This window comes from Borostomias antarcticus (assembly GCF_949987555.1).
Source record: "Borostomias antarcticus genome assembly, chromosome: 3".
NCBI lineage: Eukaryota > Metazoa > Chordata > Actinopteri > Stomiiformes > Stomiidae > Borostomias > Borostomias antarcticus.
Genome location: NC_140236.1, coordinates 2566084 through 2589377, shown reverse-complemented (window position 1 = coordinate 2589377; position 23294 = coordinate 2566084). Strand labels below are relative to the sequence as shown.

General features: G+C 42.5%; 2 protein-coding genes across 3 annotated transcripts in view; both read left to right on the top strand.

The window, feature by feature from the left end:
• Positions 1-286: 286 nt before the first annotated feature.
• Positions 287-14179, top strand: plod1a (procollagen-lysine, 2-oxoglutarate 5-dioxygenase 1a). 2 transcript variants are annotated; one of them, XM_084462044.1, is made up of 19 exons: positions 287-392; positions 1261-1352; positions 1813-1943; positions 2698-2861; positions 3497-3609; positions 3734-3797; positions 4866-4963; positions 5296-5397; positions 6544-6675; positions 7454-7575; positions 7750-7854; positions 7984-8109; positions 8224-8365; positions 8620-8733; positions 8901-8966; positions 9503-9607; positions 10236-10382; positions 11491-11616; positions 12811-14179. In XM_084462044.1, the coding sequence occupies exons 1-19, from the start codon at positions 299-301 to the stop codon at positions 12964-12966; spliced, it is 2199 nt and encodes a 732-aa protein (XP_084318170.1). In that variant the 5' UTR covers positions 287-298; the 3' UTR covers positions 12967-14179. The 2 variants fall into 2 exon arrangements, with proteins under 2 accessions (XP_084318170.1, XP_084318171.1); XM_084462045.1 differs by having other exon boundaries at positions 11066-12922.
• A 990-nt stretch (positions 14180-15169) lies between these two features.
• mfn2 (mitofusin 2) overlaps positions 15170-23294 on the top strand; it is a 20327-nt gene continuing 12202 nt past the window's right edge. Inside the window, exons 1-5 of the mRNA XM_084461754.1 lie at positions 15170-15356; positions 18252-18430; positions 19150-19285; positions 19801-19963; positions 22985-23109. Coding sequence (XP_084317880.1) covers positions 18256-18430; positions 19150-19285; positions 19801-19963; positions 22985-23109 — 599 coding nt within the window. The 5' untranslated portion in view covers positions 15170-15356; positions 18252-18255. The remainder of the gene's footprint in view (positions 15357-18251; positions 18431-19149; positions 19286-19800; positions 19964-22984; positions 23110-23294) is intronic.

Below are 23294 nucleotides of genomic sequence, written 5' to 3'. Positions count from 1 at the left end.
GTCAAGTTGATAGCGTATTGGCTTATTATAGTCTACATTTTTATTGTTTAAGACTAACTCAACTAATGATATGGAATAGGCTTGGTTTAAAAACTCTTACTCAATGAAGCAAAAGTATGGGGGAGGGGGTGAGTGGGTTTGGGAGACAAGTAGGAGGGAGGGGAGACGAGTAGGAGGGAGGGGAACATTGAGAAGAATCAACAAGACACTGCCTTAACTTATCACTGTCTGGGACGGAATCCGTTAGACCAACCGGTTGACAGTCATCATCAAACCGCCGTGAAGATTGAGACCGAAAATGAGAGCTTTTGTTCTTTCACTCCTCGCTTGGATTTCACTGCTTGCATTTTTACCACTGACTCTCTCTACGGGACAGCAAGATATATCCGAAGGTAAAATCTGGCATGTTGACTAGTAGCAGGCTGTTTCACGCCTTTCCCCGGGGAGGTACACGTTTTTTTTTGCAAACCTTTGTCACATCGTCACATTAATGGTCTTTTACAAGTTACTTCGCAGACTCAAATCATAGCCCTGCTTTGTGTACATCAAAAGCTGTGTTTGGGCTGTTCACCGGGTGTTCCAGAGACTCCCTTTCAGCTGACGTGGACGGGACAGTAGGCTAGGCGAGCCCATACAGTCGCATTTGCAGCTGTTGCTCTTTTTGCAGGCTATTGGAACAATACAAGATACAATTCTGACACTAAAATGCGATTTACATTAACAGTGAAACTCATTAACAGTGCAGATAGACACCTTGATTGACAGAGCTGTGCCTTTTTTCACACGGGGTTGTAATTTCCTCTCATGGCTTAAAACAAAGTATAAACGCTCCTTTTAGCAACGAATAGGGCTATTATTATGGGAATTATATTTTATTGGAACATATTATGAAGACTTTAGAATAGAGAAACAAAAACAAAAAATGTATATACTATGCAACACGATTAGCCTATGTAATATAATCTGATGTCATGTAGCGGCAAATCTGTGGGCAGGTATGTCCACACGTGTTTTAACATGCATACAGATCCTCTATGTAAACCTAACTATGTAGACCCAGTTTGCTGTAGAATAATGGATGTGATTGATAATGATGGAATGAGAACGTTGATGCAATGCACTGATTGGACCATTTCAAACTACAATCGAATTATGCAGGTAGTTTCTTACTATTCTGATAAGATGCCATAGGAACACTGGAATAATGGTTATCTTTCAACTCTCATATCTCTGAATCACACTGCAAATGTTGTCTTCCAGGCAAACTTCTTGTTGTGACTGTTGCGACACAGGAGACCGATGGCTTCAGGCGTTTCATGAGATCTGCTCGGCACTTTAATTACACTATCAAGGTGAGCATGGACACGATGGAGTAGGAATTGAAATATTTGATCCAAGTTACTACATTTGAAATTCCAGTCAGATATACTCTTAGAAAGAAGAGTGCTAGAAATATTTGTTCCTCTTGGCGAACCCTCAGAAAAAAAGATTCCAGACAGAATCCTTTTGGGCTCTAGAATGTTCCATTTAGAACCCTATAAAAGGTGCAGTTTGGAACCCCAAATGGTTTTGTTTAACCTTAAAGGGACCTGGAGCTCTTTACAGAGGGTTACCCTACGTGGGAAGATGTCTCTTTTTTCAGAGCGTGTACTACCAATCATGCTCTCTCTCTCTTACTGTGGTAAAAGGTCAGGTGGTCAGATTGAGAAAACAGACCTTTTGTCTCTTGATGAATGATTAATTTCAGATCTAAAATTGGTCCAGTGCATTGTGGGAGATGTGGATTTGCATTTGTTCTGTCTGGATTTGAAGGTGCTTGGCAGGGGGGAGAAATGGAGCGGTGGGGACTACATGTCCGCGCCAGGAGGGGGGCAGAAAGTACGGCTCTTGAAAACAGCTCTGCAAGAAATGAAGGACGATACAATTGTTCTCTTCATTGACAGGTAATCATCTGTTAACAGTGTTACCAATATACCATCATTCACTGGCATTATTTGCACCATTGTACATTTGGAGTTTTCAGGTGTTAGACTCCCGGACTTAGTACTGACAATAGTATAATATAATATAATATAATATCATATAATATAATATAATATAGGGAGTTTGGATGTGGAGTTGCCAATTTGTTAATACTTTATTTGTGGTGTGCATAAGACTGACATGACACTGTCACGACACTAAGGGGTGTGCATAAAATTGACATGACACTACTATTGCATGAATGCATGAGGCAAAACGCACACATGTGCGAATCATGCCCACAACAGGGCTCCAGACTGCGACCAAAATGGTTGGATATGCTACCGGTATTTTTGAGAATTGTGAAGTTCAAATTTAATGTGGTTGCATTCGTGTGAGTGCATGATGATCAAGGCTGTTTTGGTGCACGTTTGCACTAACATATTTCCATATCATAACATTACTTAATCTGTCATGTCATGGTTATGACAATGTTATGACGGCGTCATGTCAGTCTTATGCACACCCCTTCAAATAAAGTGTTATCGCCAATTTCACTATCCTTGGAATTCGAATAAACAAATGCCAGTGTAATGGATCAGAAATATGTCCACACAGAACACCAGTGTCAAGGGAGAGAAAACCTTCACCAGTCATTAACTTGCTCTTTGATTTCATGCCCTTGGGCAACATGGCGTTGTAAAGTTTTCTATTTTCTCTCTTTGATCTGAGCAGCTATGATGTGATATTCGCCTCTGGTCCCAAAGAGGTGCTGAAAAAGTTCCAGCAGGCGAGACACAAGGTGGTCTTCTCTTCAGAGACGCATATCTGGCCTGACAGACATTTGGAAGACAAGCACCCGCACATTAGAGAGGGAAACCGCTTCCTGGGTTCAGGAGGTACGTCCTGTAAACAACTCCCTTTGATTACAAAGCTCAGGCCAGTAACGTCATGGTTTATATCCAAGAAAAGTCTTAACTGTTGGAGTTTCAAACGAACAGCATTTTCACTGCCAGAATTCCAAACAAACCATTGTCGCTTTTCAAACTTTGAAACCAGAAGTTCAAACATTTATACTGTACTGTATGTAGAGTATACAGTAGATAGACATTGAGATTAAACACTGAAACCGTGACTGAACTGACAATTTAGTATTTTTGTCATTCTGTGCGCTGTAAGTTTACTGGAACTTGCTGAGGCGTAAACTAACGAATGCAGCTTCGATTTACTAAATTACTTGCTGCACGTTGTTAATGTTGAAGAAGTGGCTTCAGTCTTTTTATAGCAGGGGTATGACAGGCCTTTAGACAAATACAGCACATGGCTTAAGTCATAGAAACCGGGCAGGGAGTTGGCAGGATACATCCTCAGAGTTATTTAGAAATTGTGCATTTCAGTGTGACTAAGTTAATATGTCAGTTGAGCTCTGGTCAGGAAACCAAAGGTACCAGCGGTCCAAACATGAATGAGAAAATCTTATGAATTGGTCATTCGACCATAGTTCCTTTTCTGACTGTTATTTTTGTGTCCCCAGGTTTCATTGGCTATGTGCCCAACCTCAAAGAGCTGGTTGCTGATTGGTCAGGAGAAGACAATGAGAGTGATCAACTTTTCTTCACCAAGATTTATATCAACCCAGAGAAAAGAGTAGGAACATATGATCATATGACTACTAGATTGTATTCTTCACTGTACAAGTGGTGCATGCTCAGCATTTATTGCACATGTAGTGTAATGTTGTTATTATTCTATATTTCTTTTCCCTCCCCAGAAATCCATAAATATAACACTGGACAGCAAATGCAGATTGTTTCAGAATCTTCATGGATCCCTTGGTAAGATTCTACACATATTATACTCTAACTGTACCTTCAGCCCTTTGCATTAAACGGAGAACAACCATGACATGTACCTCAAAAAAATGACTGAACTATAGTCTCTGGAGAACTTGTTGCTTAACAACACCTAAATCTGTTGCGTATTACTGAGAAACCAGCTGACATCAGCATTATCCCAACTGCCCTCCTTAGTGGTGAAAATCAAAGCTTCTGTTTAATTTTACTGCCTCTCTGCTCTGTAAGGTGCATGAGAATAAAGATCAAGGTAAATGAGACTTCCTCCCGCGTTCACTTCCTGCTTATAGTGATTTGGTGATTCAGCCTTTGTTGATGAAATGAAGGATGAAGATGATTGCCAGGTTTTACCCAGCCCTGCAGCCACTTAGCCACTTATATCCTTGGCCCACTAGCTTTGGAGAGACGCCAAGAGAGACCTCTCTATCGCCCTGAACTTCCTCTGTCTCAGGTCTTCCACCGGTCTTATTTCCTCGGGCTGCTGCTAGCCGCGCCGCCAGGGTTAGGAATTTATGAGTAAACTACGAGACGGGGATGTGCCTTAGCACACGTAGGCCAGCGAGGGAGAGAGAGAGAGAGAGGGAGGAGGAGGAGGAGGAGGAGGAGGAGGAGGGCACATTTTCCACACTTTCCCAGATGCTGAGAGAGCCCAGTGCCGGGACAGCTGTGTCTAGAAGGCATGTTTGACTAAGAGCTAACATTCCACCGACTCCACACACACACACACACAAACACACACACATACACACACACACACACACACACACACACACACACACAGAGAGAGAGCAGGTTTCCTGTTGGTAACTATGTAACTATACTGTGTAACTATGTAACTAGGTGTAATATATCACTCCAGAATCAAAGTGAGCCATATCTTGTAAACCGCTAATGATGAGGTCAGAGCATATCCTATTTTGTGCCATCTGTTGTACGTGGAAGATTCTACCTAAAATGTTGAAATGAATGGTGCTTTATTTTGACTTTAGACACTGTTTATGATCCAACTTAATTTGATCTTTGTGTGTGTGTGTGTGTGTGTGTATGTAGATGAAGTGGTGTTGAAGTTTGAGGATGCGAGAGTGCGAGCCAGAAACATGCTCTACGATACACTACCTGTCATCGTTCATGGGAACGGGCCCACCAAGGTGTCCGTCTTTTTCTCCTCCCATTTCAATATTTGATGATTACATTACATTACATTACAGTCATTTAGCTGGCGCTTTTATCCAAAGCGACTAACAATAACTGCATTTAACGTAGTAAAAGCCAATGTGCTACTACTCTGCCAGAACTCACAAGTGCATCTCCTTTCTAAAACAAGTGACTAAGAGCATAATCTAGTGCTGAAGGCAAAGTGCAAGAATAGCAAACTAAAATACGATCTGATGATCTGAAAGTGAATACATTCACATGCATTTGATACAAATGTTAGACTTCTTTGAGCAAGAAATCATAAGACAACCTCTTTGCTTTCCAGCTCCAGATAAATTACCTGGGCAACTACATCCCCCAAGTGTGGACATTTGAGACGGGATGCAAAGTCTGTGACGAGGACCGGCGTCCGCTGTCTGGACTCAAGGTCAGCTGTGTGTTCATGCTTAATACTCACGTGTTGGTCTGACGGTTTTGGATGACGAAACGGTAGCTGTGTTTGGAATCGCTCCCTCGTTCCCTCACTCCCTATTCCCTATATAGGGTTCACCATGTAGTGAACTACCTAGGGAACGGAGAAAATGTAGGGTGCATGCACTGTTCCCTGCAAATCAAGGTGAATTGTGGGTAATAAATAGTGGACTATATAGGGAACGAAAATTCTGTGGAGAATTCGGACACTACAAACAAAATGGCTGACGCCCTATATAGTGCACTATATAGTGAATAGGGAGTGATTCCGAACACAGCTGGTGACATGGCTCCTGGAGGTGTGCCCGGATATATAGCCCGGGTGACCCCTCAACCCCTCATTCAGGCTCGGGGTGGTAGAAGGACAGCCCCTCAGCCCCGAGCCTTTGCGCTGCCCAGTTCGCCCCAATCTCGCCGCGGGATCCAATGGGTTGCTGCGCGAATCCGCCACAGAAAGTTAAAAAAAAAAATACTTTTGCGAATACCGCCGCGCGGCGAATCCTGGCCGCCGCGCCGTCGGGTTCGCCTGATTCGTGCCGCCAAGTTCGCACGAATTGTATTGACTTTCTATGTAAACTCGCCGCGCCGCAGGAAAAATTAGCGCCCGGTGTGAACACAGCATAAGGAGTAGAACACTGCTCTTTCCTATACGTCCTCTTAACGAATCACAAAAATGCGTATTCAGTGGAAATACTCTTCATTCCTCCTGCGATAATGAGTCTTTGTTTTCACTTGCACTGACTGTTAAAACCCCTTAACTGACAAATGCATTCAGCTCTGAGTGGCTCGAAACAAAAAGTACAACGCACTATTATGCATTATTAAAGTAAAGACACACCGATTCCAAGTGCAAATGAAGGATTATGGGAAGCTATAAAGGCTGTACACAACAGTGTTGACAATGACTCACTGCTACAGTACACAATACACATACTGTACACCAACAATCCCATCTTCAAGCAGGAGTCTCACCACACCCATCTGATGTGTAATTACAGTGTTACAAGGAGCAATTAAACACTTTGAAAGTTACTATGAAACAGTAATTAAACAATAATATGAGCACTTATGATAGAGTTTGACTTGTATTTGTGTTTGGCAGGAGAGTGAGTATCCCCTGGTCGCCATCGGGGTCTTCATCCAGCAGGCCACTCCCTTTGTCACGGTGTTCTTTGAGCGTCTGCTGGACCTCACGTACCCCAAGGACAGGCTCAAGATCTTCATCCACAACCAGGTGAGGGGGAGTTGAAGGACGTCTTGTCTTCTGGACCTGTTCAGTTGTGTGGTTCAGTCCAAAATAAAGCAAGTATTCTTTTCCTCCGGAGTGTCCAGGTGACGGGAAGAGTCAGTCTCCCATGTAGAGATCCATCTAGTCACGAATATTAGACGTTTCTCTTCTCTCTCTCCTTCTCTTTTGCTGTTATTACACATTAGACAAGTCGGCAGTTCGAATGAATCCGCTGTATTATATAAATGTTCATCTTGTTTGAGAGATCACAGTTTTTGGAGAGAAAATACTCCTTAATCTCTGAGCAGTTATTCCTCCAAATCCGATCCCCACATGTGGCCACTTGCCCCTGCGTTAGTCGCAAACAATAATATGGAATTTGACAGCTCTCGGCAATTGATCATTTACACACTTGAACCCGCCAACCCCTCGCATTAGTTTAATGCTCATAGGCGTGTATAGACATACATCTGTTTTGCATATTTCACAAACGGATCTCTTTTCAGCATTTTGATGCATATATTTAGGTCAGTAATATCTGACTAAGGCGTGAACTCACTCTTTCATGCTTGAGGTTCTATGGTGAGCTGCATTTTGTGGTGAGAATTAAAAAAGCGAGTTTAAACCAAAATATCTGAAATGCTCATGCACCATCACTGCTATACAACTAGTACTATCCCATTTTGTGGCATGGCACAAGGCCCACTGCCTCAAATAGTCTCCCATAAGGCTCTCCGCATGGATGGAGTGACTACAGAATGCTCTGTATGATGTCGTCTTCCAGGAGCCACATCATGTGAAACAGGTGAGCTCTTTCCTGGAGGGCCATGCTGCTCGTTACCAGGATGTGAAAGTCATCGGGCCCGAGGAGAAGATGGACATTGTGAGCTCTCGTAATCTTGGCTTGTGAGTTTCCCCCCGGACACACACTGGCTCAGAACATCCTCCCATACTGTACTTTACTTTAATAGAGGAAATATAAACTGACTTCTGATCAGTAGGACAGTTTACTCATGATGGTCATTCTTTGACATAAAAGCGTTCTTCAACAATTTATGATTTTTTTATATTCCTCCACAGTGACTATTGCCGTCAGGATAAAGACTGTGAATATTTCTTTAACATAGACATTGAAGTGGTTCTGAAGAACAAGGACACCCTCAAAATTCTCATTGAGCAAAATCAGTAAGTACAGTGCAATGTGCCCTGCAATTATTCCAGTAATGTACGGCGAAGACATGCAAGAGCTACTTAGTCATTTTCGTCACAGAAAAACACATCAGTTCTGAAACATTAACCCCTCTCTTACCCCAGGCCGATCATTGCCCCCATGATAACTCGGGTCGGCCGACTGTGGAGCAACTTCTGGGGGGCCCTCAGTGCGGACGGCTACTACGCCAGGTCTGAGGACTATGTGGACGTCGTTCAAGGACGCAGGGTGTAAGTGTTCTCTTTGAGCTACCAATACCCAGTTCTGTAAGTGATGAGGACCTTCTCATAATATAGTCATCTCATAATGCATGGTCATATATCTAACTAAAGTGTTCTTGTCAGGGGTGTTTGGAATGTCCCCTACGTGTCCCACGTGTTCCTGGTGAAGGCTGACCGTCTTCGCGCAGAGCTGTCCAATAAAGACCTCTTCAGCTCAGACACCTTGGACCCTGACATGGCTTTCTGTCACAACGCGCGGGACAAGGTGGGAGTTGTCAGCCTAGTATTGATTGATTGACTGATTGAACGGAGGGTAGAACGGATAGTGGCTTGACTGACTGATTATTATAATGGGTGCTCAACTGTGTAATGCTAAATTATTTTTGCATTATACAGGTACTTGATAGGTTTATGATACTATACTTGGTATAGATGTTTTTAACTAAGGTATAACTAAGCTTTATAAGTGATTGACAGTCATTTTTATATAGTTCTAATCTCTTTTATTCTATTTTTCAGGGAGTCTTCATGTATGTTACAAATATGCACACATTCGGACGAATCCTTTCAGCAGAGAACTTCAAGACAAACCACCTCCATAACGACCTCTGGCAGATCTTTGAAAACCCAGTGGTCAGTATTAAGTTAATTACATTAGAGTTTTTAAAATAATATGATTTAAATAACAAATCAATCTGGAGGCGTAACTGTAGCAGTTTCATTCTTCACTGTGTGTTTATTTGTCAGATTACGTTGTTGACGTAGAAGCATTTCTTCTTCTGCTGTATATTTCTCCGCAGGACTGGGAGGAGAGATACATTCATGAGAACTACTCACAAATCATGCGAGACAAACTGGTGGAAACTGTGAGTATTGGATTCTCACACATGTACATGCATACTGTAGCTGTCCTGCAGTTAGGGATGTTATTAATCGACTGTCGATTAAATGCCGATAAGAATTTACTCGAGTAAGATTTGGTTACTCGATTAACTGTTTGTTAATGGAACAGACGTTATGAACGGGAGTTACGTGAAATGTAATCATGATTTGGGCTCTGACTGCACATGACGGCGCCACGACATGTAGTGAAGGCTAATCGGGATGCTGGGAAATTTCAACGACAGCGTAAAAAGACACAAAAATGAAGCGAGCAAAGCGCAGTCCAGCGTGGGACGTTTTTATCAATTAATCGACTATTGTCTGTTAAGGTTAACAGTTATCAATTAATGGAATTCCTTGACATTTTCAACCCTACCTGCAGTAGAACATAGCTCACAAACCACAAGCTGGAAACATTCTTGTGGACAGAGCTTGACATTCTTTTCTTGAAATTATTTTGTTTTTACCCTGGAAATGGAAGGTACCCAATTGTTCACCATCACTGCCCTTTTCCCCCCAGCCGTGCCCAGATGTGTACTGGTTCCCTCTCTTCTCTGAAACTGGTTGTGACCACATTGTTGAAGAGATGGAGAACTTTGGACAGTGGTCAGGAGGAGGGAATACGGTATGTTTGTTTGTTTGTTTGTTTATTTTATTTAAAAAAAAGGGACAATGCACATTAATCAACATATCAGTTTCCACATCAATGTAAATGTACCAGAGTTAGCTAGTAGACCTAAGCTAATATTCATCTGCAGTCCCCCGGTGTCACATTAATGATAAATACCAAATATATAGTTAGGGTGCGTGTCCACCGGCAAGCTGTATTTTAGAGCTGGCGCTGTTTTCTCATTGTTTACATGCGCTATAGCGCCGTGAGCTCTAGGCTTTTTTGGCAGTTGAAAAAAGTTTAACTTTTTGAGCTAGAGTGCAGGCTGTAAACGGCTGTTCTGATGACGACAGCGGTCGGTTTTTGGCAAAACCGCAGAGACAGCGAACGTTAGCACTAGCTAACATAAGCTAGCTATCTTAACTTGGCTAGTTAATAAAAACACAACACTCGTTGCTAACGTAGCTGTAAAACATCGGTAGCCTAGCCAGCTCTAAACTCCGGCTCTAGTGTGCTCTACGCAGCTGTAAGCTTGGCGCTGTTCAGCTACATACAGCTCGTTGGTGGACACACAGCCTTACAGATAATCATGTCCCACCCCAATAAACTAAGAATGCCATTATTACACAATCATTTCTCTTAGGACCAAAGAATCCAGGGTGGTTATGAAAATGTCCCCACCATTGACATTCACATGAATCAAGTTGGCTATGAGAAAGAGTGGCAGAAGCTGCTGTTGGATTACATCGCGCCAATCACAGAGAAAATTTTTCCTGGATATTACACCAAGGTAAAGTCTGTTTTAAATTGTTTGCATGCAGTTGTATATTTTCAAAGCAAGACATGGGATTGAGATGAATAGAACTACACTGTATGATGTTTACTGAATACTGGACTCTACATTGATTAATCAGAATCAGAATTAGTTTATTGCTTAATTGTACTTTTACATACATAGGATTTTTTTCCAACACTGTGGTGCTTACAACAAAACAACAATGGACAAGTGCAAGGACAGGACAGGACAGGACAGGACAGGACAGGACAGGACAGGACAGGACAGTGCATGACAGGGCTTGTAAAGTGCAGTGATACAAATAGTTAACTTTTGATTAAGATTTTTTTTTACAGAATGCACCTTTAATGTAAGTGTACATAAGCTCACATGTGTTACAGTTGTAATAGCACATCTCAAATAAGTATATATGTATTATAGGAGTATAGGACTTTTCTTTCAGGGAAGATACAGTACATACACTACAGATTGTTACCAGTATGTGTGGACATTGTTTGGATCTCTGTTCTTTCTGTTGTTGTAAAGTATCCACCTTGCCCTTTGCTTAAAACTACTCATCTAAAAAAATGAAATGGCCGACGAAAACAATTTAATTAATAGTTAATCTTTTTATTCCATAATGGGTGTCTCCCCCATACTCTCCATGGATATAATGTTTTAATGTCTTTTCTCGTCAGTGCATCTCTTACCTCAACTTCGTAGTGAGGTACAAACCTGACGAGCAGCCCTCGCTCACCCCTCACCACGACGCTTCCACTTTCACTATTAACGTAGCTCTCAACAGCAAAGAGACTGACTACCAGGTAAATGAGGGCCGTGCCCAGTAGGATAAGGTAAACAAAAAGGGGGCAGGTAACAGAGAAACACCCATAAAAACAGCCAAAGAGGGTCTTCATGCACTTGTTTCTTCCTTCCTGTCGTTTCCCTCTCCTCTGTGGGAATGAGTGTTGGATGTGGGAGCCTCCATCTTCCTTCTCTTCATGCCAGTAGGTCCAGAGACGCGCACGTGTGTGCAGATCCTTGGCAGAATGCTTTGGCTCCTTCGTGAATGCTTGCATGACTCTGCATCACCCCGGTGTTGTCTGTCTCTCTCTCTTTGCAGGCTCATTTTGACTTGGCCTTTGTTGTTAGATATAAGCCAGATGAGCAGCCTTCTTTAAAGCCGCATCATGACGCCTCGACATTCACTATAAATGTTGCACTCAATCAAGTGGACCTTGATTACCAGGTGAGTGTGCTTGGGTAATGCCGAGATGTGAAGTGTGCTTGATTCAGCAGTCTACTGTAGGTGGATATTTCACTTTTCGGACAATGTAATGGATCAGTAGACAGGCAAATTAAGTTGAGTGTATATAATAATAATAATAATAATAATAATAATTTAGTGGAGTATTTAGTGGAGTGAGAAGTTCTTTAAGGTAGGGAAGGGTTTTGAATCCAAATATTTTATAGATCCATTGTGATTTTCATCTTTGAAGGAGTGATTTAGAGATCAAATTCAGATGTCATCATTTCTATATACTAAGAAAACTGTCTTCAAATAGGTCCTAAGCATGTATCATATCATACACTTCCATCGCTGTAGTTCTGATACATTTCATATGAGAGTGAATGTTTTCCTCCCAGCCTGTCTGTATTCAAAGGACTTCAGTGCTCCTTATGCTTTCTTCTTTGCATGTTCGAGAAACAAAACCATTAAGACTTGTTTAAAAATTGCATCCATGTCATTAGCCTGCATGTTCCATACTTTCTATGTCCCTCGGTGGGTGCTTGTCTTGTATATTAGAACCTGTTACAAAGAAAATGTTATGCATTGTTGTGATATCTAATACAGGTGCATCTCAGAAAGTTTTAATATTGTGGAAAGTTATTTTCCGTAATTTAATTCAAAAAGTGAAACTTTCATATATTACAGATTCATTACACATGTAGTGAAATATTTCAAGGCTGATTGCCTCCATGCCAAGCTCTACGTTGATGCAGTCATTTGTGCAAAAGGAGCCCCCACCAAGTATTGAGTGTATAAATGAACATACTGTACAATCATAAAGATTAAAACAAAAAAAGCTTGAAATATTTCACTTTGTGTAATGGATCTAGAATACATGAAAGTTTCACAGTTTGATTTAAATTATGGAAAATAATGGACCTTTTCACAACATTCAAATTTTCTGAGATGCACCTGTACAGTATGATATTAATATTCCTATAGGTGTTAATAGTGGCTTCCACCGTATTTATCTAAGCTGTGTTTTCAGACAGGCATCTCCTGAAAAGCAGTTTAAATAATCTGTCCAGACATGTTGATATCTCAATGCTACTTACAGTACATTATGCGCAAACTTGCTGACCCTCCTCTAACTGTGTGGCCTGTGTTTTGCTGACCCTCCTCTAACTGTGTGTTTTGCTCGTCCCCTGAAAGGGCGGTGGATGCAGATTCATTCGCTACAACTGCTCCGTCACGGCGCCTCGCAAAGGCTGGTCCCTCATGCATCCCGGCCGCCTCACCCACTACCACGAGGGCCTCCCCACCACCGCGGGGGTCAGATACATCGCAGTGTCATTCATAGACCCTTGAGTGTGTCTATTCACACGCACTGTAGAGTTGGGTGAAGTTGACTCTCGACACCATTCTTGGGTCGGTTTATCAATATTCTCCATCAGTGGTTAATGTTATCATTTGGGGAGGGTAATGTGGACCTAGATCCCATTCCAAGGGTCAACTTCACTCCATTGTATGGGGTTGTCAGTGAGCTTTAAAGAAGCTCTGAGATTTTGAACATTTAGCTTGTTTTTGTACTTACTGGGAGTGTAGTAGAAGGATGCAGATGTCCAGTGTCTTTTTGAGGAGGTTTTAAATGTCCACTAACAAGGCAGCTCCACCGGAGCTAGCGCTGATTGTCTGAAGTGCCTAGATTATAGTTTGAAACATCGGCATCCTTTTACACTCCCAGTAGCTAAATGTTTAAAAATCTTGCCGTGCCCCTTTTAGCTCAACAGTTAGATTTTATTTATGGTGCTAAGCTTGAGGTTCATTCAGGAAAACTCCAGAAGCCAATACTGTTGTTTAATGTGTGGATGAGTGACTAGTTTGAATTGTTAAAATTTTCTTTGAATTGTTTTTATTTTTTATTTTAAAACAATAACGAATGAAACAGCACGCCGTCTTCACTTGCTCAATGGAATCCATTTTAATGTACATAACGTTTCGGTCAGTGACCTTTTATATACCTGAAGGTCACTGAGCGAAATGTTGTGTACATTAAAACGGATTCCATGAAGCAAGTGAAGACGGTGTGCGCGTGCTGGTTTCACTCATTATACGTTCTCCACCTACACACCTGTCTCTGAGACTTTATCCAGGTGTGCAAGACACTCCTTATCTACATTTGAAAACAATATAAACTGTCTAATGCGCTGCAATTGGACAATGTTTTCCGGCAGAATTCATTTCATTGGATGTCTTTTTTCAGTATTACCATATTTCAATTGCAAACACTCCTTACAGTAAGTCATACCTATGAGGTAGGCTTACAGGAATACTCTATGCAACGTACAGTATAGCTCCGACCATCTGTCCTATTTATTGAATGTGTTTTATGTGAACTTATGCCAAAGATCTGACATGTCTTTTTTAATATGCAATATCTGGTCATAATATTAAGCGCATTCTCAGTCCCCTAATTTCTATGTTGAAAACCTTCTATGACAATGGTGTTTTTAATCCGTGGATACTTTCAAATGTACAAGAAATAATGCTGTTACAATAGGGATAGTGGTAAAAACTTTTATATTTTGCCCGTTTGACAATAAAACACTGTGAAACATCTGTGGAAACAGTTATTTGACACCATTTGTATTAGGTGGGTAGGTATATGTACATAGATAGGTAGGTAGCCTACTTTATTAATCCCAGAGGGGAAATTGAACTGTTACACCAGCCACATTCAATGCCAGTACACCTATAATATACAATACAATATAAAGAAATGCAAATATAGCCTAATGAACTGTACAATCATGCTACAAAAATAACAAGTGTTTAAAGGGGTATAATATTCCTGGAGGTGCATAGGTTGTGCAAGTTGATTCCAATGTCAAGTATCGGCACCAAAGATTTCAAGAGAACAGTTGATGAATGCCCATAATGTCTGTTTTCCATTCGGAACTTCAACCTAACCCAAGAAAAGGGTGAAATATCCAAGTGAACCTATTTGGACCATATAAGAGCTTTGGGCCAAACACACATTAATAATGGCCAATAGAGGTGTTGGATAGAAAGCAAAGGTTACAGTTACTGTATTGTTAAATGCTTAATGCAGTTGTTGATCGATAGTTGATGAACAAAAAACGTGAGAAAAATGGACAATAGGCTCTGTGCACCAGTTCCACTACTTCCTGAAAGTCACTTGGCATCTTTATTTCCTGTCCTATATGATTGGATTAAGTGATTAATCAGGTGTGCGCTGGGTCTGCCGCATACCTGATTAATCACTTAATCCAATCATATAGGACAGGAAATAAAGAAGCCAAGTGACTTTCAGGAAGTAGTGGAGCTGGTGCACAGAGCCTATTTAGGTCTTGGATGTTTTCACTTTTGCAGCCCGTCCAGGTGGGGGCAGTAGAGCGTGTTTTTGGAGCGTTTTAGTGTCGTGAACCACGAGGAAGAGGTCGGAAGGGAGGAAGTAGAGCCGCTGTCTTTTGGTTTAGCAGCCTAGTTAACTAGCTAGCTATCAAGTTGTATGAAAACTTATAAACCTTTCTCTTACACACTAAAACGTTGATTTGTAACGGTGTCTGTCTGGCTGTGCTATCAGCTAAAACACCAACAGAGCATCTTTAGCTAGCTGCTGCTTGTTAGCTAGCTAGTTATTTGGTGCTATTTGTATTAGCTAACGTCAACTAATCCCCACATCCAGAAGATAAAGATGCAGGAAGACTGGTTATAAATCAGTCCGCCCCTCATCGGTAAGTGTAAACATTACTTAACTCAAACAGCAAAGACACCTAGACGGACTAGCTAATGCTAGCTAGCGATGATGCTTAGCTAACCAGGACGACTTATATTCTCTTCGACTGCTGCACTATTGACAGCATCACCATGACAGCCCATTTTGATTCAGCTATCTAACGTCAGTCTAGCCTTTTCAACATCAAATAATTTCAATAACCGACTTTGCTAATCTAGCCAATAGTTATATGAACTAGCAGAAGCTAGCTAGCCAGTCACACTAGGCACTAGCCCACTAGCAAGCATGCTAGCTCAGTTGCGTGCTAGAGCCTTACCCACTGCAGTCCGTCTGTGGTAGTGTAGGTGAGCGGTCAGGGTCAAGTGTACTTCTGAGCATGCTAGATATCCCAGCTTGATGCTTCCTACCTACTAAAATCAAACCAAATTCTACCTGACTGCTCTTACAATTGACAAGGTAAGTGATGGGAAATTCAGTGGGAGCTACCCAGCAAACACGCAACGTCAGGGAGACGTTCAGATCACGTCTTAATAACGTCCTGGTCCTGAACCCCGTGTGTTCGTCTGCTGGACCCCTCAATATCCACACGTCTGGCTTGGACCCCTCTAAGACGTCTGTGGACGTGCAGAACGGGTTCAATATCTGAACGACTAAAAAAAACATTCATTCTGGCTCCTAATTGGATGTCTTTGGACGTCTGAAAAAGACATCTAAAAGACGTCTTTTAGACGTGTCTTTGCTCAGTGGGTAGCCACGGGAGTCACCCATGAAACTGAAGGCTGACATGTATTGAAATGCGAGCATGATGTGGAGGTTGCTAGTTATAGTACACTGGCGTGGTAACGTTATCTCTATAAGTGGTGAAGTACTAGGACGACGTGTGTGTCATGTGTGCCTCTGTGCAGTTACTGTACACACACATCAGGAGTGGGTACTCTTCAAGTCCAAGCAAGGTAGCTCAGCTGTGACTTTGTGTGCATTTTTCAAGAAGTATTTGCTGAGGATGGGATGTATTTTCTTTGCAACATTACATATTTTATCTCTTGAAATGGACTCAGCTCACGGCAACATACGTGAATATGCTTGGATTTGGACTAAATACTTAAGAGGATATGGAAATACCAAACATTTACTTTGGACTGTATACTGTATACTTAAGAGGATATGGAAATACCAAACATTTACTTACTACCCCTGAGAATTGTGCTCCCAGGCTACGAGTGAGAATGATATGCAAAATGGACCTTATTTTAGCTAAAGGACAAACATGATTGTGGCATAAGGTTTGTCTTGAGTAACTGGAGTAGCCCCACTTGACAGCTCACACAGACGACTGCAAGTTGCCAAAAGGGAATCAACCAACCTTTCCTCTCTGAGCACTGAAGGTGACTCTCTCCCCCAGCTGCTCTCTCTCTCTCTCTCTCTCTCTCTCTCTCTCTCTCTCTCAGCTTCTCTCTCTCTGTGTCTGTGGATCTTGATGGCTTCTCATATTGAAAGTGTGGCTTTATTTTTTTCCCCCCTTCTCATTATTACTTTGGCAGTCAAGGAGATATAGCCCGGGTGACCCCCTCACCCAGGCTCGGGGTGGTAAGAGGATAGCCCCTCGGCCCCGAGCCTGGGGGGAGAAGATGAAACCAACCTACCCATACGACGACGACGAAGGAGAATTGATCGAAAAACATTGGTCTCAGATTAGGCTATTATGTAGGCTACCGAATTAACATTGGAGTGTGAACCTGATGTGTTGGCTAAGGCTTTATCCTGGATGACACCTGACACTAGTGACCTGGAGCCAAGCGCTCACTGACCGTCTGGCTGGGGAAAGAGGTTCTGCTGCATGTTCTACTGCAGGGGCCTTTAGATTTGGGTTCTGTCAGGGATGTTTTATAAATGGTGACCTTACAGGGTTATAAGTAAGGTATCGACTAGTCCTGGTCCTCTTTCTGTACAGGGCTGGCAGAGACGATTTGAGTTTGAACTGCCTTCAAATACGTTGCTGGGCAACGTTTTTGGGTTGGACCCAAAAACGTTGGGTTTTTGGGGTTGGACCCATGTTCATGCAACAACTCCACTTCTATTGTCAGTCTGATTGTTGCAGGGTTTTTAATTACTACCAGGAATGTATTTTGAAGTGTAAATGGTTTGGTTTCCATCACAATGTACAGGCCTAGGGGTTTTAGTTCGAGCTTGGTTACCATTCCATGTTAGTAAGTTCAGTCTTTCCTATAAAAATGGCTCCCTTTTCCTCATCCATGAGTTGTTCAGCTGCCTGATGGACTCACAGCACACCAGCAGTCCCCTGGTTGAAAGGGATCTGGAATGGCTTCTCTGGAAACATCCTCTCTTTCAATTCTGTTGGAGACTATAGGTTCTGAATATGTAGCCTATTGTTAAGCCCAAATCTCCACCATTTTGGAAAGAGCAGCATTTTAGGCTAACCTAATCAGCAGGTGTTCAAGCAAGAGGGACATTCTAAACCACACAACTCCAATTAAAAAAAAAAATCTCATTTAGGCTAGTAGGCCATCTACCAAGTTAGTTGTATTTTTTTTATTTACATGGAAAGGTAAGCCAATGTGAAGCTGTTATTCTGGTTTTCCACAAACTGTTGTTGAGACAGGCCTAGGTGTGTTCCATTTCCTCTTCAGATTTAATTTGACTGGCAACTAGGAATTAATGTGAAGAATTCTTATCGTAACACTACATTTTAATTTGTAAAAAAAAAGAGTACAGTACAGGTTTGTCACTTGTCACTGTGAAGACAACATTTCAGGGGGGAAAAACGACCTCCATTTTCCATACTCCTGTGTCCTACCAGATTCTATGACAAGAAAAACTATTTTTCCTCACTTAATTCACATTTGATCTCTGTCTTCTCAATCTCTCATTCCAGTGCAATGTCTCTAGTTTTCGCGCGACCCAACACCAACGCTATCGGCAAGAAGGAGAAGAGACTCATGGCAGAAGTGAACGCGTCCCCTCTCAAGCACTTTGTCACGGCCAAGAAGAAAATCAACGGCATCTTTGAGCAGCTGGGCGCCTACATCAAAGAGAGCTCCTCCTTTCTAGAAGGTATTCTCAGGGGGTTTGGACTGTTAAACCCGAATTTAGAAACCCTTGTTTCTTTGTACATTGATTATTTTTGCCTGGTTACATGGTAGTTTCTTTTACCCATTGTAACAAGAGCCCAATGTTTTATGGAGAACAATATAATTGTGGGAATGGAATTGTGGCAGCCATATTTGGTAGTAGACATGCTTTTACTGATGTTCCCTTTAGACATTTCCTTTTGTAGGCCATTTAGAATGTATTGCATTCTCACATAACTACACTGTCTTCAGAGTGAGAACCTCAACGTCAGTGGCTATGGTCTGGACACGTTTCATGCACATTCCTCTAGTGAATTATTTACCTGATCAGATTGAGGTCATGGGGTGGATTGAAACAGATTCAGATCATGGGGTTGATTGGAACCGATTCAGATCATGGGGTTGATTGGAACAGATTCAGATCATGGGGTTGATTGGAACAGATTCAGATCATGGGGTTGATTGGAACCGATTCAGGTCATGGGGTTGATTGGAACAGATTCAGATCATGGGGTTGATTGAAACAGATTCAGGTCATGGGGTTGATTGGAACAGATTCAGGTCATGGGGTTGATTGAAACAGATTCAGATCATGGGGTTGATTGGAACTCTTCAAGTCTAGTGTCTGGCACGTTTGTTGGCTTATTCACTGTGTGCAGAGTGTTGGTATATATCTGACCTCATCTGTCCTTTTTGTCTCAGACACTTATAAGAATGAAGCGCTGGACCCGGTCACCACAGACGAGCATGTGCAGGAGGTGCGCGGTTACCTGGCCAAGGTGTCGGGGATCGGGGAGGTTCTGGCGCGCAGGCATATGAAAGTGGTCTTCTTTGGAAGGTGCGTCTCTCATGATGTAATGACAAGGGGGACAGGGTCCTCTGGTCAGACGTACTGATCTAGGAAAACCATGGGCCCCACAACTGTTTGGCATTGACCTATGCAGGCCTAAAAACCTACCTTTTTTAAAAAGGCCTTTGACTGTTAAAATTGTGTTCTTTTTGTTCAGTTGTGTTTTGTTATGCTATGCTTTTAAACTTGTAGCACTCTGAGATTTTTAAATGAAAAGTGAGTTACAAATAACATTTATTATTATTTATTATTAATAATATTAATAATAATAATATTATTGGAAGTAGTATTATTATTACTATGATTAGGGCCCTGAGTGAGTGCCACTGAAGGTGAACATAAACCACACAATCCAGGTCATCTCACTGTGGGTTTCAACAGCACTGTCCCACAGTATTAGTCTGTTCAGCTCACTTATTGGTGCTAGGAGTAGTTAAAAAAAAAAAAAGTTTGCGGAGTAGTTAAAAAGCGTACGTGAAAAAGATTGTGTTTATGCTTTCCAGAACAAGTAACGGGAAAAGCACCGTGATCAACGCCATGCTGTGTGACAAGGTGCTGCCCTCGGGAATCGGCCACACCACCAACTGCTTCCTCCGGGTGGAAGGGACGGACGGAGGAGAGTCCTTCCTGCTCACCGAGGGCTCCGAGGAGAAGAAGAGCATCAAAGTGAGTACCTCCCCTTTGAGAATTTCCCCAAAAGTGGGGCGTCTGTGGCTCAGTTGGTAGAGCGGGTCGTCCAATGACCATAGGGTCGGCGGTTCGAATCCCGCCTCCTGTCCACATATCGAAGTGTCCTTGAGCAAGACACCTAACCCCAAATCGCTCCCAATGAGCAGGTTAGCACCTTGCATGGCGGCTGCCGCCATCGTTGTGTGAATGTGTGTGTGAATGGGTGAATGAGAGGCCATTGTAGAGCGCTTTGGATAAAAGCGCTACATAAGTGCAGTCCACAAGTGGAAAAGAACTCATTCCAATCTCTTCAATAAGGATCTGTTGTAAACTTACTGCAAGCTCAGCATTCTCGATTCTGAAAGACTATCCCTCAATCATACACCAATTTATACCACGTTCTTCACTTTGGGGACCGCAGGGTCGCTTTTAGTTCCCAATTCGAACTTATATTAGACATTGTAATTATTGTTACATAAGGAGGAGCATCTGAGTATGACAGCAATACGTAGGATTAATACACAGCCAGAGGGCTGTCTTATCTCATTCCACACATTCTTGATCGTAGCACGAAATGCCAAAAATCTTGTCACAAATAGTTTCACAGTGTGCGTTGAGTGAACAGTGGGTAACCTGGTGAACTATCAATGAAGTTGGATTTATATAGCGCCCTTCATGATACCCAGAGCTATTCTGTAGCCACAGCTGCCCTGGGGCAGACTGACAGAAGCGTGGCTGCCAATCAGCGCCTACGGCCCCTCCGACCACCACCAACATTCATTCACATTCATACGTTGCATGTCTTTATGATGGTGGGGGAAGCCGGAGGGAACCCACGCAGGCACGGGGAGAACATGCAAACTCCACACAGAAAGGACCTGGAACGACCGGGATTCGAACCCAGGACCTTCTTGCTGTGAGGCAACAGTGCTAACCACTGAGCCACCGTGTTGCCCAACGTATTGTCCCATGTCACAGCCATGACTCACTGGTAGTTGATAGGGAGGAAGGCTGGTTTTGATCGTGATGTTTTGCCACGGTCGTGTCCAATAGCCACACCAGACTTGTTTTGTGAAGATTATTAGTTGTCGCCTCTGTTCTTATTATAGCAGGCGCACCATGAATATCGCTGGTGTTACTATTATTAGGGTCTAACGGGACCGAGAGGATTAGTATTATTATTACTAATACTACGGTCGCTAGTGTTACTACACTTCTCTGCTCTACTGCTTTCTGTCTGTATTTTCTCCTTCTACTACATTGCTTCTTCTTGTTCCCCCTGAAATCCTTTTCTCTCACTCTTCCTGTGGAGTTGTGTTGTTCCATGGGTCTCCTACAAGCTGGTCAAGATCACTAGTCATGCTCCCAGTGCCTCAGTACCCAAGGGCCTTCAGCCTGATTAGGGTTAGCTATGAACTAGCTCTGCTAGTTGAATCTGTGCAACACTTTTCAATGTGACTCGACTCAAATGTAAATAACAGGTTTTCTTGTGTGTGTTTTTGGTGGAAAGAGGTTTTCTTTGTTCACAAGCATTGGCCTACTTCTAGCTCTTCACTCATTCAATTTGTTGTGGTCAGTTATATATAGTATATATACAGCATATCCCACAGTTATATATAGTATATATACAGCATATCCCACAGTTATATATAGTATATATACAGCATATCCCACAGTTATATATAGTATATATACAGCATATCCCACAGTTATATATAGTATATATACAGCATATCCCACAGTTATATAAATATATATATATAGTATATATACAGCATATCCCACAGTTATATATAGTATATATACAGCATATCCCACAGTTATATATAGTATATATACAGCATATCCCACAGTTATATATAGTATATATACAGCATATCCCAAAGTTATATATATATATATATATATATATATAGTATATATGCAGCATATCCCACAGTTATATATAGTATATATACAGCATATCCCACAGTTATATATAGTATATATACAGCATATCCCACAGTTATATATAGTATACAGCATACCCCACATGTAGAAGTTGTCTTGCCCTCTGCACAGCCTCAACAGGAGGTTAAAAGTGTCCTGTTTCTACACTGTCACGGCCGTGCCCCAGATACGAGCCCTATCTCATATTTTCCCATGTGACCCAAGTTATCACCTCACACGTCTGACCCACAGACCCCCCCTACATGCCACCTCCTCTCAGACGTGACCGAGCCCTGGCCAAACATAGCAACAGCTCAACCCCGCCGCTCTTATCAGAGTCTGCGTTCCTCTCTCACACTCTGTCGGCCCGGCCCAGGCTGCTAGCTCGTTTCCCAGGCCTGTCCCCATGGGGCTTCACCACAGAGAGTAGGCTAGGCCAAGGTCACTTCCGCTGCCTGCTAATGAGAAACCCAGACCTCTAATCTATGCATGTTGTTCGCCTGCTGGCATGGATGAGCTCATTTTTAATGCGACGTCTCCATCAATAATTTGTATCACTAGTGTTTTATGTGATTTCAGGAGGAATAATAATTTGTATCACTAGTCGTTTATGTGATTTCAGGAGGAATGAACTGATGGCTGGTTATCTATTTCTTCTCCGGCAATCTGTTATTGCGTAATAGTGCTTCGTAAAGATGGATCCCTCTAGATTATTGAATATAGATCCCTCATTATTAAATGTTGTCTGCTTCCCCAAAAGCCCCTCCTTCCCCAAAATCTAGGTAGTCCCTCTCTCTCCCACTCTGCCACGTTTGTGTTACAAGTACACCCCGTGAAAAATAATCAATTCGAAGGTCAAACAGGATCAAAGTCCAAAATAAGTTATTGCGTCCTGGATAAACGCCCTTTCGGAACTTCAAATGGGAATTGATTATTTTAAAGGGCAGAGCGTTGCTCATGGCGCTGACCGGAATGTCGCAGTCCGATCGTGAAAGTGTGCCAAGTACATCGTTGCGTCACTTGACTGGAGCTGGCTGTCCCTGTCCTCTGTCTGTCCTTGTCCTCATGTCTCATGTCCCCGTCCCTCAGACGGTGAACCAGCTGGCCCACGCGCTCCACCAGGACGAGGACTTGGACGCGGGCAGCCTGGTGTGTGTCATGTGGCCGAAGGCCAAGTGCGCCCTGCTCAGGGACGACCTGGTGCTGTTGGACAGGTGAGAAACGCACGCGCGCGCGCACACACACACACACACACACACACACACACACACACACACACACAGACCGTCCGGCAGCAAAATAGCATCCCACACATCATCAGTTTCAGAATGTATGCATCATGATTAAAGGTGTCTGCACACGGCCCCAACCAACGCCCAACATTAAAGTTGGCAGTTGT